This window comes from Nerophis lumbriciformis, linkage group LG13, assembly GCF_033978685.3.
Source record: "Nerophis lumbriciformis linkage group LG13, RoL_Nlum_v2.1, whole genome shotgun sequence".
In the NCBI taxonomy this organism is placed as follows: Eukaryota; Metazoa; Chordata; class Actinopteri; order Syngnathiformes; family Syngnathidae; genus Nerophis; species Nerophis lumbriciformis.
Window position 1 is genome coordinate 28,606,667 of NC_084560.2, and position 13,754 is coordinate 28,620,420.

Sequence of the window (13,754 nt, forward strand, 5' to 3'; positions counted from 1 at the left end):
CCCTGAAGCACCGTGCTGCCTGTCCAAACTGTTGCGTTTCATTATATCGTTGAACATGCAGCACACAAATATCATCTGCGCCTCGTTTTCTGGGCTATACTAAAGTGCAATCTCGACAACAGAACCTCTTTTTAGCACGCTGAAGGCGCGCCCTGGGAGGTGCCAATGTTGTTGTGATGGTCATTCGTCTGGATTATTTTAAGAAAGAAAATGCATATTGATTTTCCATATAGGAGATATAATTATGAACAATATATACGGAAAAATAACAGCATGGAAAAAAACCACCATTAAATCAGTTTTAATCAGCACCCTACAGTAAATCATCCATCAGCATACATTTATAAAACAATATTGCTGAATAGGGGATGTGTCTAATATTTTTTTTATTTATGACAGTCCAAATAACACGGACGAGGATTATTTTTTTCAGTCGTCTGTCTTTTGCGTGATCCCCCGCTTTGTGAATATCATTTGTGCGTAACTGTGCCAGTTTGCACGTATATTTTAACTGTGCTAAATATAGACGCAAAACAGTTTCACTCTTGAAGAACTGTGCTAAATGATGATATTTGCACAGTCTCCTACTATTATGGGCATTCTGATAACCAACGTATATTATATAACATATATTATATAACGTATATTACAACTAAAACAGGTCCGTGGCCACTGTTTTGTGTCTAAATTTAGCACATTTGAAATGTTAGTGCAAACTGGCACAGTTATGCACAAATGTCTGTCAGAAAGGAGGCGATTGCGCTGCAACGACAGACGGGATGGAGAGAAAATGTTCAGCTTATTTGCATGTCAACATATCTATTCAGCAATGACATGTTATTATTCTATAGCTGCTGAAGGACTTAAGGGGCTGATTAAAACACATACAATTCAAGATTCCAATTCGTTTTGGTGTCTGTTGGCATTTTCTCTTAAAGGTGTTCATTTTTTTCCACATAGGAGATATACAATTATAGGAGATATATTATTACTATAGATCTATAGATCTACTATGAAATACAAGTGAAACTCGAAAAATGTTAATATCGTGCAAATGAACGCTAATACCAGCAATTAGATTTACAGGGTGAGATAACTTTATGACATATGCTCATAAAATGCAACTCAAGATATTTCAGGACTTCTTTTGATATCATTTTAATTATAATGGCTTACAGCAGTGCTTTTCAACCACTGTGCCGCGGCACACTAGTGTGCCGTGAGATATTGTCTGGTGTGCTTTGGGAAATTATGCAACTTCACCTAATTGGTCCAAAAACTATTTTTTGCAAATCAATAATTATAATCTGCAAATAATGTGCCGTTGCTTAGTGTCTGTGCTGTGTGAAACTCAGCAGGGTAACCACATAATACTCCATGTCAGTAGGTGGCAGCAGGTAGTTAATTGCTTTGTAAAAGTCGGAATGTGTCGGGTGAGACAAGGATGGTTTGTTGTGATCCCAATATGCAGACCACATCGGGAGGCAGTGTGCAGGTAAAAAGGTATGTAATGCTTTAACCAAAAACTAACGAAAGGGAAAGGCAATGGCTATGCAAAACGAAAGTAAAACTGAACTGGCTACAAAGTAATCAGAAACAGAATGCTGGACGACAGCAAAAACTTACAGCGTCCACAAAGTACATCCGTTCTTGACATGACAATCAACAATATCCACACAAAGAAGGATAGCAAGAATGTAAGTAGTCTTGCTTGCTAACACAAAAACCAGGTGTGCGGAGTAGGGCTCAAAGGAAGACATGAAACTGCTACAGGAAAACGCCAACAAAACAGGAAGGGCCACCAAAATAACAGCGCAAGACAAGAACTAAAACACTACACACAGGAAAACACCAACAAACTCAAAATAAGGCACGACGACCTGGTGGAGTTTCATTTTTTAACGTTTTCTGCTGATGGTGTGCCTCCGGATTTTTTAATGAGATAAATGTGCCTTGCCTCAAAAAAGGTTGAAAAACACTGGCTTACAGCATATGAAAACCTCACATTTAATTTTTTTTTTACATTTTGGGTTTTCAGAAAGTGTTAAACATGATCATCCATCCATCCATCCATCCATCCATTTTCTACCGCTTGTCCCTTTTGGGGTCACGGGGGGTGCTGGAGCCTATCTCAGCTGCACATGGGCGGAAGGCGGGGTACACCCTGGACAAGTCGCCACTTCATCACAGGGCCAACACAGATAGACAGACAACATTCACACTCACATTCACACACTAGGGCCAATTTAGTGTTGCCAATCAACCTATCCCCAGGTGCATGTCTTTGGAGGTGGGAGGAAGCCGGAGTACCCGGAGGGAACCCACGCAGTCACGGGGAGAACATGCAAACTCCACACAGAAAGCAAAATGAAAAAAAAAATAAAGCATGACATATTTCATTTTGCATGTAATGAGTTTACATCACATATTAGTTTCACATTTTAAGTTGAATTGCTGAAATTAATGGACGATATTTACACGATATTTTAATTTTTTCATGTTTCACCTGTACTTCTTGCAATATGCATTTTCTTGTGCCTGGATCATTCCGGATGCACCATCGCAACACCGCAGTGCCTTCCAGAGCACATCTTCAGCGTGCAAAAAGTAAGTTCTATTGTCTAGATTGCGCTTTGATATAGACTAGAAAAGCTGGTACATATTATATTTGTGTGCTGCATGTCAACAGCATAACAAAATGTCACAGGTTGAACCATGTGATGCCATAAATATGAAGGGAACGCAAAAACTTTATCTAAATATGGCGTTCTGGACCACTTTTGCACTCGTTATCAATTGTAGTAGCAGTCTTAGTAGATCACCCGCAACAAGCCCACTAATAGTTTTATGCAATGTTATAGTTTTCGCAAGTTACTTGAATCTTAGTAGATCAGGCCCAAACACGCTAAATGGAATGCGCTCTCTACGTTGCTATTTTAAGAGATTCACGATTGTAGCTGAGATAGGCTCCAGCGACCCCCGCGACCCCAAAGGGAATAAGCGGTAGAAAATGGATGGATGGATGGATGGATGGATGGATGGCAATCCTCTGCAAACAAGTTCACTATACCGGCTTTGCGTTCGCTATCTATTTTGCACCTGTTCTAATACACGCAAACCTTTTATAAATCAGGCCCAAGAACTATAAAATCAAAAGGACACTACCAGGGGCGCCGCTAGGGATTTTGGGCCCCATGAAAAGAATCTTTACAGGGCCCCCAACACAGTGTCATTATTTTTTCTGTATTATAATTTCATCATCATTAGGGGCCTCTCTGGGCCCCCCTCCATCATGGGCCCCTAGAATTCGTCTCCTTTACCCCCCCTTTTCGGCGCCCCTGGACACTACTGCACCATGGGTTTTGGTGTACAGTAAAACCTTGAGTTTGCATGGTTTTCCCCTTCAGTGCATGGGTTAAATGATAAATGATGAATGGGTTGTACTTGTATAGCGCTTTTCTACCTTCAAGGTACTCAAAGCGCTTTGACACTACTTCCACATTTACCCATTCACACACACATTCACACACTGATGGAGGGAGCTGCCATGCAAGGCGCTAACCAGCACCCATCAGGAGCAAGGGTGAAGTGTCTTGCTCAGGACACAACGGACATGACAAGGTTGGTACTAGGTGGGGATTGAACCAGGGACCCTTGGGTTGCGCACGGCCATTCTTCCACTGCGTCACACCGTCCCAATGGGTTCCCTGCGAGTACTCCGGCTTCCTCCCACTTCCAAAGACATGCACCTGGGGATAGGTTTATTGGCAACACTAAATTGGCCCTAGTGTGGGAATGTGAGTGTGAATGTTGTCTGTCTATCTGTGTTGAGGTGGCGACTTGTCCAGAGTGCAACCCCGCCTTCCGCCCGAATGCAGGCTCCAGCATCCCCCACGACCCCGAAAGGCACAAGCAGTAGAAAATGAGCGGATGAATGAACTAAAACCTCTACCTTGTTTTTAATGAATACTGAGGCCTACTGCGCTACTGTATTTTAATGTTGGTGGTAATTGGAGAGACACATTTTTTCCTAGTGAAAAAAGTTTGGGAACCACTGACCTAAACTAAAAACACAATAACAGATTAGTAACAGAAATTCAATCATAATGAAATAAAATCTAAATCCTGAACCAAACAACACTTCAGTTAACTGAATAGCTCCAACACAACACAATCAGGACAGTTTACAAAAAAAGGAATCACACAAAAAGTGGACTGCCACTGTACTCTATGTGCATTGCATGATGCACGTTTTTGGATCGTATTAGATTGTGAATGCGTATATTCGTGGGCCAAAGCATTACGCCTGTGTCATGTTACTGAGGCACAGCACGGTCCGACAACACACTTCACCTCATGCACCCAAACACACATTCACAGTTTGCATTCGGCCATTCGTGTATGAGAGGTAAAGAGTAATTTCCCGCCTTGCCGTGTCAGGAGGGAAATGGCAGATCGGATCAGGGCCGGAGGCCAACATGATTTCCTCTCCCGTATAGATAACTATTCCCACCTCTCCGCCTTGCATATGTTTTTCTAAACACAGCACAGGTTTTGTTCTTGTTTGGGTTGAATATATTACAGCGCACATCAACAAACATGCTTTTATTACCTATTCACCTTGAACCCAATGTCAGAACGGATAAGTAACGGATGGGAGCGACTTGAAAACAAGGTGTTGTATCCCCACAGGTATATCAGTGAGCATCTCTACGTTCAGCCTGGTCGCCATAGCGATTGAGCGCTACAGTGCCATATGTAACCCACTGAAGTCAAGGGTGTGGCAGACACGCTCACATGCTTACCGGGTGATTGCGGCGACATGGCTGCTGGCTCTCTTCATCATGATCCCGTATCCAGTGGTCAGTCATCTGGACTCCTTTCAGCGACCCGACAACACCACCGCCCACCAGTGTCGCTGCAAGTGGCCGGTCATCATGGCCGAGCAGACCTGGTGAGTCCAATAACACTTGTATTACTACAAGTCACTTAAGGAAAATGAGAAAAATGGACATTTGTAACTTGCACTTACTCTTATATATGTAAGTGCATATATGTATGTAGGTATAGTCAAGGTTTCCGGGGTAGAGTGGAATATACGTTAGGTCAGGAAAAAACACAGAAGCTATTTCATCCCTACATGCCTGTTTCGCTGGGAAACCTGTGATACAGGCTTGTAGGGATGAAATAGCCTCTGTGTTTTTTCCTGACATAATGTATGCATGTAGATGTATAGTTTAGAAATAAAATGCATAAAGGCAACTTTTTAGCAGTCGGTATGCACAAACAGAAGCAAACAGCCTGGCACCCCTGGTAAAACTGATGGAATCGTCATACTTTAGTGAGGACATTTATTCAGTTGTTTAGTTTTGTAGAAAAAAAAGCAGATAACAGAAATGACATGCATCTCTAGCAATTACGAATGGCAATATTCTGGCTTTAAGAAACACTAAAAGAAATGATACGTTTATGGATGAAACAGAGTGAAAAATATGGAATTACCTAATTCTGAGGAAAAAAATATGGAATCATGGAACACAAACAAAAATAATACTACAACACACCAGTAGTACTTTGTTGCATCACCTTTGGCATTCATAACAGCTTGCAGTCTCAAGTGACAAGCAGTATTCTTCATCAAACTTGCTCCAACTTTCTCTGATTGTGATTTTGGAGTCTAGTCATGGACCGTTTTCTTCAATTTCCACCACAGATTTTGAGTTGTATAAAAATCCAGACTATTTTTGCAGGCCATGACATTGACCTTTTTATATTTTTTCAAATAAAAAATATTCATGGCAAGATGCATTACCATTTTGAAAAATGGTGTCATCCTTTGGACTGATAGAATAAGAAAAGTGTCCAAAATGGCAATGCAAACTTGTGTATTTATTGAAGATGTACCGTAATGACAGCCATCTCCCCAGTGCCATTACCTGACATGCAGACCCATATCAATAACTGTGGAAATGTGCATATTTTCTTCAGGCAGTCGTCTTCATAAAACCTCACAAAATAAAAGTTCCAGCAATATGACTTTCATCCAGTCATTCATAGTCCCCGATTGATATTCCCTTTAAGTGTTAATGACAGTTTTTCATTTAGCTTTACTGTATTGAAATCCCATTTCCTTAGACAGTGTCAGGCTTGCCCCTGACAGTTTGTTTGTGTTTGAGTTTTTCCTCTGTGTGTGTAGTATTTCCTGTCAGCGCTCTTGTTTTGATTCTGTTTCCTGTTTGTCTCCCTGAGTGCTGTGTCCCCTCAGCTGTGGCTGATTGGCACCTGGCCACACCTGGTGTCAAACAGCCAGCTGCTATTTATACCTGCCCTGCCCTCCAGTCACTGCTGGATTATTGTCATTGTCGATGTCACTACTACCTGTCATAATACTTGTCGTTGTAGCTCTGTCTACTTTTGTTCACTCTGCTCATGTCATAGTTCCTTCGTGTCACAGTAAGTGTTTTTGTTTCTTGTTGACAGTTAGCCTTTGTGCTATTTTAGTTCATAGCCAAGTTTGTTCTCCGCCTTGTGCGCGCCTTTTGTTTGTGCCCTTTTGTTTGTTTTTTTGCTATAGTGTTAAATTAAATCATGTTTTCTTGTACCAAGCCTGCCACCATCTCTGCATCTTGAGGTTCGCCACCAACAAACTTTGACAGACGGTTTGTTACTGTTCGGTAACAGAGGATGACTCCAGTTTCCGCCCATTCATTCTTCTTCTTCATTTGTTTTGCTGTGAATTTTCTGTTTTCATGGCATATTTAAGGTTTTTGTCTTGACACTTTGATGTTTTCCTTAGTCTATCAGTATGCTTGCATTTTACAACCTCCCCACGTTGTATGTACTTGCTCCAGAATTTAGACAAAGCTGACTGTAAACAAACATCTTGTGCAACATTGCACAAGGATTTACCTTCTTGAAGAAGTTTGATAATACTCTCCTTTGTTCCAACTGACATATGACGTGTTGGAGCTATAATTCATGTCAATCTAACTGGTGCAACAGCTATCCAAGGTGTGAACACTGCTTTTCAACTGCAGACTAATGAACAGATTTAATATGATACAGGTGTTGGCTTTGGGAATTAAGATTTCATTTCATATTCCTTTTACAGGAATGAGTCATTCCATTTTTTCCCCCTCTGCTTGATCTAAAAATGTAACTGGTAAGGACTACCACAGTTAATATTCTTTATTTCCTCGCGTGTTTCCTAAAGCCAGAGAGTTTCCATTGAAAATGACTATAGTTTTGTGTCATGTCATTTTTTCCCCCTACAAAATCAAACTGAATGGACATTCTCCAAGTCTGGTGATTCCAGGCAACATTTCCAGAGAGCAAAATGTATGGGGGGGGGGCCCACCTTCTCCCTTCACTATTATTCCTTTTTTGTATATCCAGAGGAACCAGTGGACAATTAACTTTGTCTATTTAATTTGTCAGAGTTACGGGAGAGCTCTGCCTTCTGCAAACATGCTAGTCAAATACCATCTCTATGACAGCACTCTAGTGTTTTTTATGAATCTGCTGCAAAAATGTGAGTCTCTCACAAGTTTTTGCAACTGAACTTGTGGGGCCACCAGTCCTTGGCAACAAGTACTTTATTTAGTATGTTATGTGTTTAGTAATGAGTAAGTACATACCGTATTTTTCGGACTATAAGTCGCAGTTTTTTTCATAGTTTGGCCGGGGGTGCGACTTATACTCAGGAGCGACTTATGTGTGAAATTATTAACACATTACCGTAAAATATCAAATAATATTATTTAGCTAATTCACGTAAGAGACTAGACGTATAAGATTTCATCGGATTTAGCGATTAGAAGTGACAGATTGTTAAGTAAACGTATAGCATGTTCTATATGTTATAATTATTTGAATGACTCTTACCATAATATGTTACGTTAACATACCAGGCACGTTCTCAGTTGGTTATTTATGCGTCGTATAACGTACACTTATTCAGCCTGTTGTTCACTATTCTTTATTTATTTTAATTTGCCTTTCAAATGTCTATTCTTTGTGTTGGGTTTTATCAAATAAATGTCCCCCAAAAATGCGACTTATACTCCAGTGCGACTTATATATGTTTTTTTCCTTCTTTATTATGCATTTTCGGCCGGTGCGACTTATACTACGAAAAATACAGTACATGATTCTGATTCTGATGCTCGTTAAGAGTAACAACAAAAGCATTTGAAAGAAATTAAGTATTAATTAGCAATACCGGTATACTGCATTTAATTGTATTCAAAGTGTTAAGCTGAATATATATATATATATATATATATATATATATATATATATATATATATATATATATACACACACACACATATATTTTTTTTCTTTTCTTTTTTTGTCCTGTCCTGCTCCTCAGGCAAATCATATTGTTGATGTAGATGCCCATATTTTCTGTACAGATCGGTGGGTCTGCTGAGGTGCCATGGCATGCCGGCTGTGGGCCTGGGGCTGGGCCCTTATGGCCTTTTACCGGATGGGATGCCTGGTGGGTGGTGGGCGGCGGGGCCTGGACGTACGGGATTTGGTGGCACTGAGCACTGGTGGCAACCAGGCCTGTTTTATTTTTTTGAGAGGGGTTAGTGGAATGAATGTAGGTGGGATCTACGGGAATGCTTGGGGGCGGTCGGACTGCGGGCTGAGTTGCAGGTAATTTCCTCCCTTACTCGGGGCGGCTGCGTGCTGTTCGCCTCTCGGTGGCGGTCCCCGGTGCGGTCTGCGGCTGTGGCGCTGGGCGTGGGTGGTGGCGCGTTGGGGTGTTTGGTTGGCCGGGGGTGCATGTCCGATGGCTCGATTGGCTGGGCTGTGGATGGAGTTGGGGTCGTTGGTTTGGTGACCTCGGTGGTCGCCGAGTTGCGGTTTGCTGGGTCGGTCGCTCTTTTATATCAGTTTTGGCGGCCACGGTTGTTTGTACTGTGGCTGTAACGGCTGACCTCCTAATTTTAAATACACAGTACACACTCTGGGGGGCCTTATACACTCCCACATCACATCACGCCCCTCATTGCCTCCTCGCCGGCTCCGGGGACTGCGGTCTAGTGGCCTGCCATTCCCGGGCAGAGATCTTGCTGAGGGTGTGAGGTTTTTATTTATTTTTATTTTTTATGTAATAAACTTTTTTTGGGTGGCGTCGCAAGAGTTTCGCTTCCTGTTGGGCGTGGTCTTTGCCCGTCTGATCCGGTCTTGCGCTGCGGGGTCTGTGTTGGTGTGGGTGCTGTGTCTCGGTTGTTTGGGCGGTGGTGTGTGTGTGTGCGGGTTTGGGTTGGGGAGTGGAGTCTTTTAGTGGAGTAGGTGTCTCTTGTTTGCGTGTTGACGTTTGGGCTGACTGGCAGGCTGCACCTGGCTGGTCTCCATGATCCTGTTGGCACGTGGTTTTCAGTCGCGTTTTTTTCAATGGCTTTGATTTGATCAAGTGCTGCTGGTTGTCTGGGGAATTGCAGCCGGTTTTTCTGCTTCCGTTTGTTTGTAGTGTGGGCGCTTGTGGCTGATGGATCCAGTGCGTGAGGGTGACCGATGTGACTTTTTTATTTTTTTATTTTTTTCGCCAGGGCAGTTGCTAGATATTCCATCTCTATTGTTGGGGTCCCTGCAGGTGGGATGGGTGGTTCCAGTGGCCCCGTGCTGGGCGGTCTTGCGGCGACAGACTTGGGTGGGGGCGAGGGTGTTTGGGGGTTGGTCTCGTGGGGGCTCGGTTGCTGGTCTTCCCATCCAGCTGCGGGGAGTCTCTGGGCCCCTCGGGGCAGGACGTCCCGCCTTTTTCCCCGCGTGGGGTTTGGTCTCTCGCTGGCTCGGGGGATGGCTGTTCCAGCTTCTCCTGTACCGTGTCCTCTGCCAGGCGGCACGGTACGGTTCTGGGGTTCTTTTTGCTGGCCGGCCTGGCTGGTGATCGCTGGTTTCCTGGGTACCGCATATGCTGTTTTGGGTTGGGCTCTCTGGGTGATTGGGGCCGTACTTTGGCTCCCGCACACATTGGGAGACAAGTATATTGTACATACAAATGCACATACATACTCACACACAATTATACATACATATATAAACACATACGTATATATATATATATATATATATATATATATATATATGTATATATATATATATATATATATATATATATATATATATATATATATATATGCTGAATTTCCCCCAAGGATCAATAAAGTACTTTCTATTCCATCTATTCCATATTAATTCATTAATACATACATACGCGCAAACATTGGTACTAACCCACATACGTAGGTACCTACGCTCCTACATACAGTACATACACAAATACAGTACATACATACACAGTCACGGTACATACATCCACACGCATATTCACTATACAAACATACATATACACATACTGTACATATACAACCACATATGCATACATACACTCAATATAACAAACATATATATTAAAATGTTTCCCCTAGGGGAAACTGGGTAGCACACGTCACACTGACAAAGCTTAACCTATTGATACTATAACAATCTACAAGGTTAATACGGTTCACTTCTCTTTCTTCCCCTCCATTTATCTTCTTTCTTTGGTATTTCAAGTTATCATTACATATATGTATAGTTGCATTTGAAACAAATGTATTGTTGATAATAGAGGTAATTAATGTTATTATTCATTATCAATAGTGCTATTTTTTTATTGGCATTTGTATTGCTCCATTTGTAGTGTAATAATGTTCATTGTCATTTCTGTGTAAATAATTACTTCACTAACTGCTACTTTGCTATCACTCTTCGTATCATATTTGTACATATTGTATTTACTAATACTGTTATGTTGTTATTGTTGTTGTTGTTGTTATTATTGTCTCTGTCTTATCCCCCTCTTGTCCCCGCAATTTCCCCCTCTGTCTTCCCTTTTTTCTCTTTTTATGTCCTCCTGCTCCGCTCCGGCTGTGCCAAATAATAATATAAATCCATTTAATAAAGTCAAATACAAATAAGGCAACAATAGAAGCATCCCACACTTCTCTTTTGTAAAGTAAATCTGTACAACAAATATGTGTACATAAATATGCATCCACATCAACAATATGATTTGCCTGAGTAGCTGGACAGGACAAAACATTTTTTTTTATCTCTTTGGGAATGAGAGTATACATATTTTTATTTCCATTTTAAAACATAACATTTTCTTTCGTAGCAGGTTTAGAGGAGTCTTCGGGGAATGTTTTCACCAAGTGCGAACATATTCCACGTTCACAGATCAATCAGCTTCTGCAGCCTCCAATCCAATTCTCACCACGATTACTTCATGCTAACACTCTCAAGGGCACCTGCATGCAAAAGCTCCATCCTGCTCGCGCTGCTGTCAACTCTCTGGCAGATGTATTAAAATTGCATTGATACTTTCATGTATTTAAGGTACATTCTGCTGCTGCTTTTGCTGTTTGCCATTCCGGGGGTGGTGATGAGTGTGGCCTATGGACTCATCTCCAGGGAACTTTATCGAGGGATCCAGTTTGAGATGGGACACAAAAAAGACTCTACAGGTGAGGGCTTGTATGTCACATTAGGAATGTTGAAGTAACATATTTGTCTTAACAATAAGTGAATAATCATACGATATATATATATATATATATATATATATATATATATATATATATATATATATATATATATATATATATATATATATATATATATATATATGTATACATATATATACAATACAGGCCAAAAGTTTGGACACACCTTCTCATTCAATAGTTTTCTTTATTTTCATGACTATTTCACGACATTGTAGATTGTCACTGAAGGCATCAAAACTATGGATGAACACATGTGGAGTTATGTAATTAACAAAAAAAGGTGAAATAACTGAAAACATGTTTTATATTTGAGTTTCTTCAAAATAGCCACCCTTTGCTATGATTACTGTTTTGCATACTCTTGGCATTCTCTCGATGAGCTTCAAGAGGTAGTCACCGGAAAGGGGTTTCACTTCACAGGTGTCATAGTTTTGATGCCTCCAGTGACTATCTACAATGTAAATAGTCATGAAAATAAAGAAAACCCATTGAAATGAGGTGTGTCCAAACTCTTGGCCTGTACTGTATGTATATATATATATATATATATATATATATATATATATATATATATATATATATATATATATATATATATATATATATATATATACAAACCCCGTTTCCATAAGAGTTGGGAAATTGTGTTAGATGTAAATTTAAACGGAATACAATGATTTGCAAATCCTTTTCAACCCATATTTAATTGAATGCACTACAAAGACAAGATATTTGATGTTCAAACTCATAAACTTTATAATTTTTTTGCAAATAATAATTAACTTAGAATTTCATGGCTGCAACACGTGCCAAAGTAGTTGGGAAAGGGCATGTTCACCACTGTGTTACATGGCCTTTCCTTTTAACAACACTCAATAAATGATTGGGAACTGAGGAAACTAATTGTTGAAGCTTTGAAAGTGGAATTCTTTCCCATTCTTGCTTGATGTACAGCTTAAGTTGTTCAACAGTCCGGGGGTCTCTGATCCCATACTTTTATACTAAATCATGGCACCCACCTGTTCCCAATTTGCCTGTTCACCTGTGGGATGTTCCAAATAAGTGTTTGATGAGCATCCCTCAACTTTATCAGTATTTATTGCCACCTTTCCCAACTTCTTTGTCACGTGTTGCTTGCATCAAATCCTAAAGTTAATGATTATTTGCAAAACAAAAAGGTTTATCAGTTTGAACATCAAATATGTTGTCTTTGTAGCATATTCAACTGAATATGGGTTGAAAATTATTTGCAAATCATTGTATTCTGTTTATATTTACATCTAACACAATTTCCCAACTCATATGGAAGCAGGGTTTGTATAAATATATATATGTATATATATATATACATTGTCTTTATAATCCGTTTTGTCATTTAACATCAATTAACATTGATGTTCATCAACATTTAACATTGTCACGTTATAGATGGGAAAATTCATTTTTAGACAGTATGATTTGCCTGAGCGACTAGGAGACACCAAGAGTAACAAGCAGTAGAAAATGGATATATATATATATATGGATATATATATATATATATATGAGGCGTAGTGGGTAGAGCGGCAGTGCCAGAAACCTGAGGGTTGCAGGTTCGCTCCCCGCCTCTTGACATCCAAATCGCTTGGGCAGGACACTTCACCCTTGCCCCCGGTGCCGCTCAAACTGGTGAATGAATGATAGATGGTGGTCGGAGGGGCCGTAGGCGCAAACTGTCAGCCTCGCTTCCGTCAGTGTACCCCAGGGCAGCTGTGGCTACAAATGTAGCTCACCACCACCAGGTGTGAATGAATGATGGGTTCCCACTTCTCTGTGAGCGCTTTGAGTATCTAATAATAGAATAGCGCGATTTAAAATCAAATCCATCATATATCCATCCATCCATCCATTTTCTACCGCTTATTCCCTTTGGGGTCACGGGGGGCGCTGGAGCCTATCTCAGCTACAATCGGGCGGAAGGCGGGGTACACCCTGGACAAGTCGCCACCTCATCACAGGGCCAACACAGATAGACAGACAACATTCACACTCACATCCACACACTAGGGCCAATTTAGTGTTGCCAATCAACTTATCCCCAGGTGCATGTCTTTGGAAGTGGGAGGAAGCCGGAGTACCCGGAGGGAACCCACGCAGTCACGGGGAGGACATGCAAACTCCACACAGAAAGATCCCGAGCCCGGAATTGAA

General features: G+C 40.9%; 1 protein-coding gene across 2 annotated transcripts in view; it reads left to right on the forward strand.

Annotated features, from left to right (window-relative positions):
• The window catches only part of cckbrb (cholecystokinin B receptor b), a 74,386-nt gene that overhangs the window by 51,691 nt on the left and 8,941 nt on the right, over positions 1-13,754 (forward strand). For both annotated transcript variants that reach the window (XM_061971140.2, XM_072914472.1), the window contains 2 exons: positions 4,693-4,954; positions 11,395-11,522. In XM_061971140.2, coding sequence (XP_061827124.1) covers positions 4,693-4,954; positions 11,395-11,522 — 390 coding nt within the window. The remainder of the gene's footprint in view (positions 1-4,692; positions 4,955-11,394; positions 11,523-13,754) is intronic.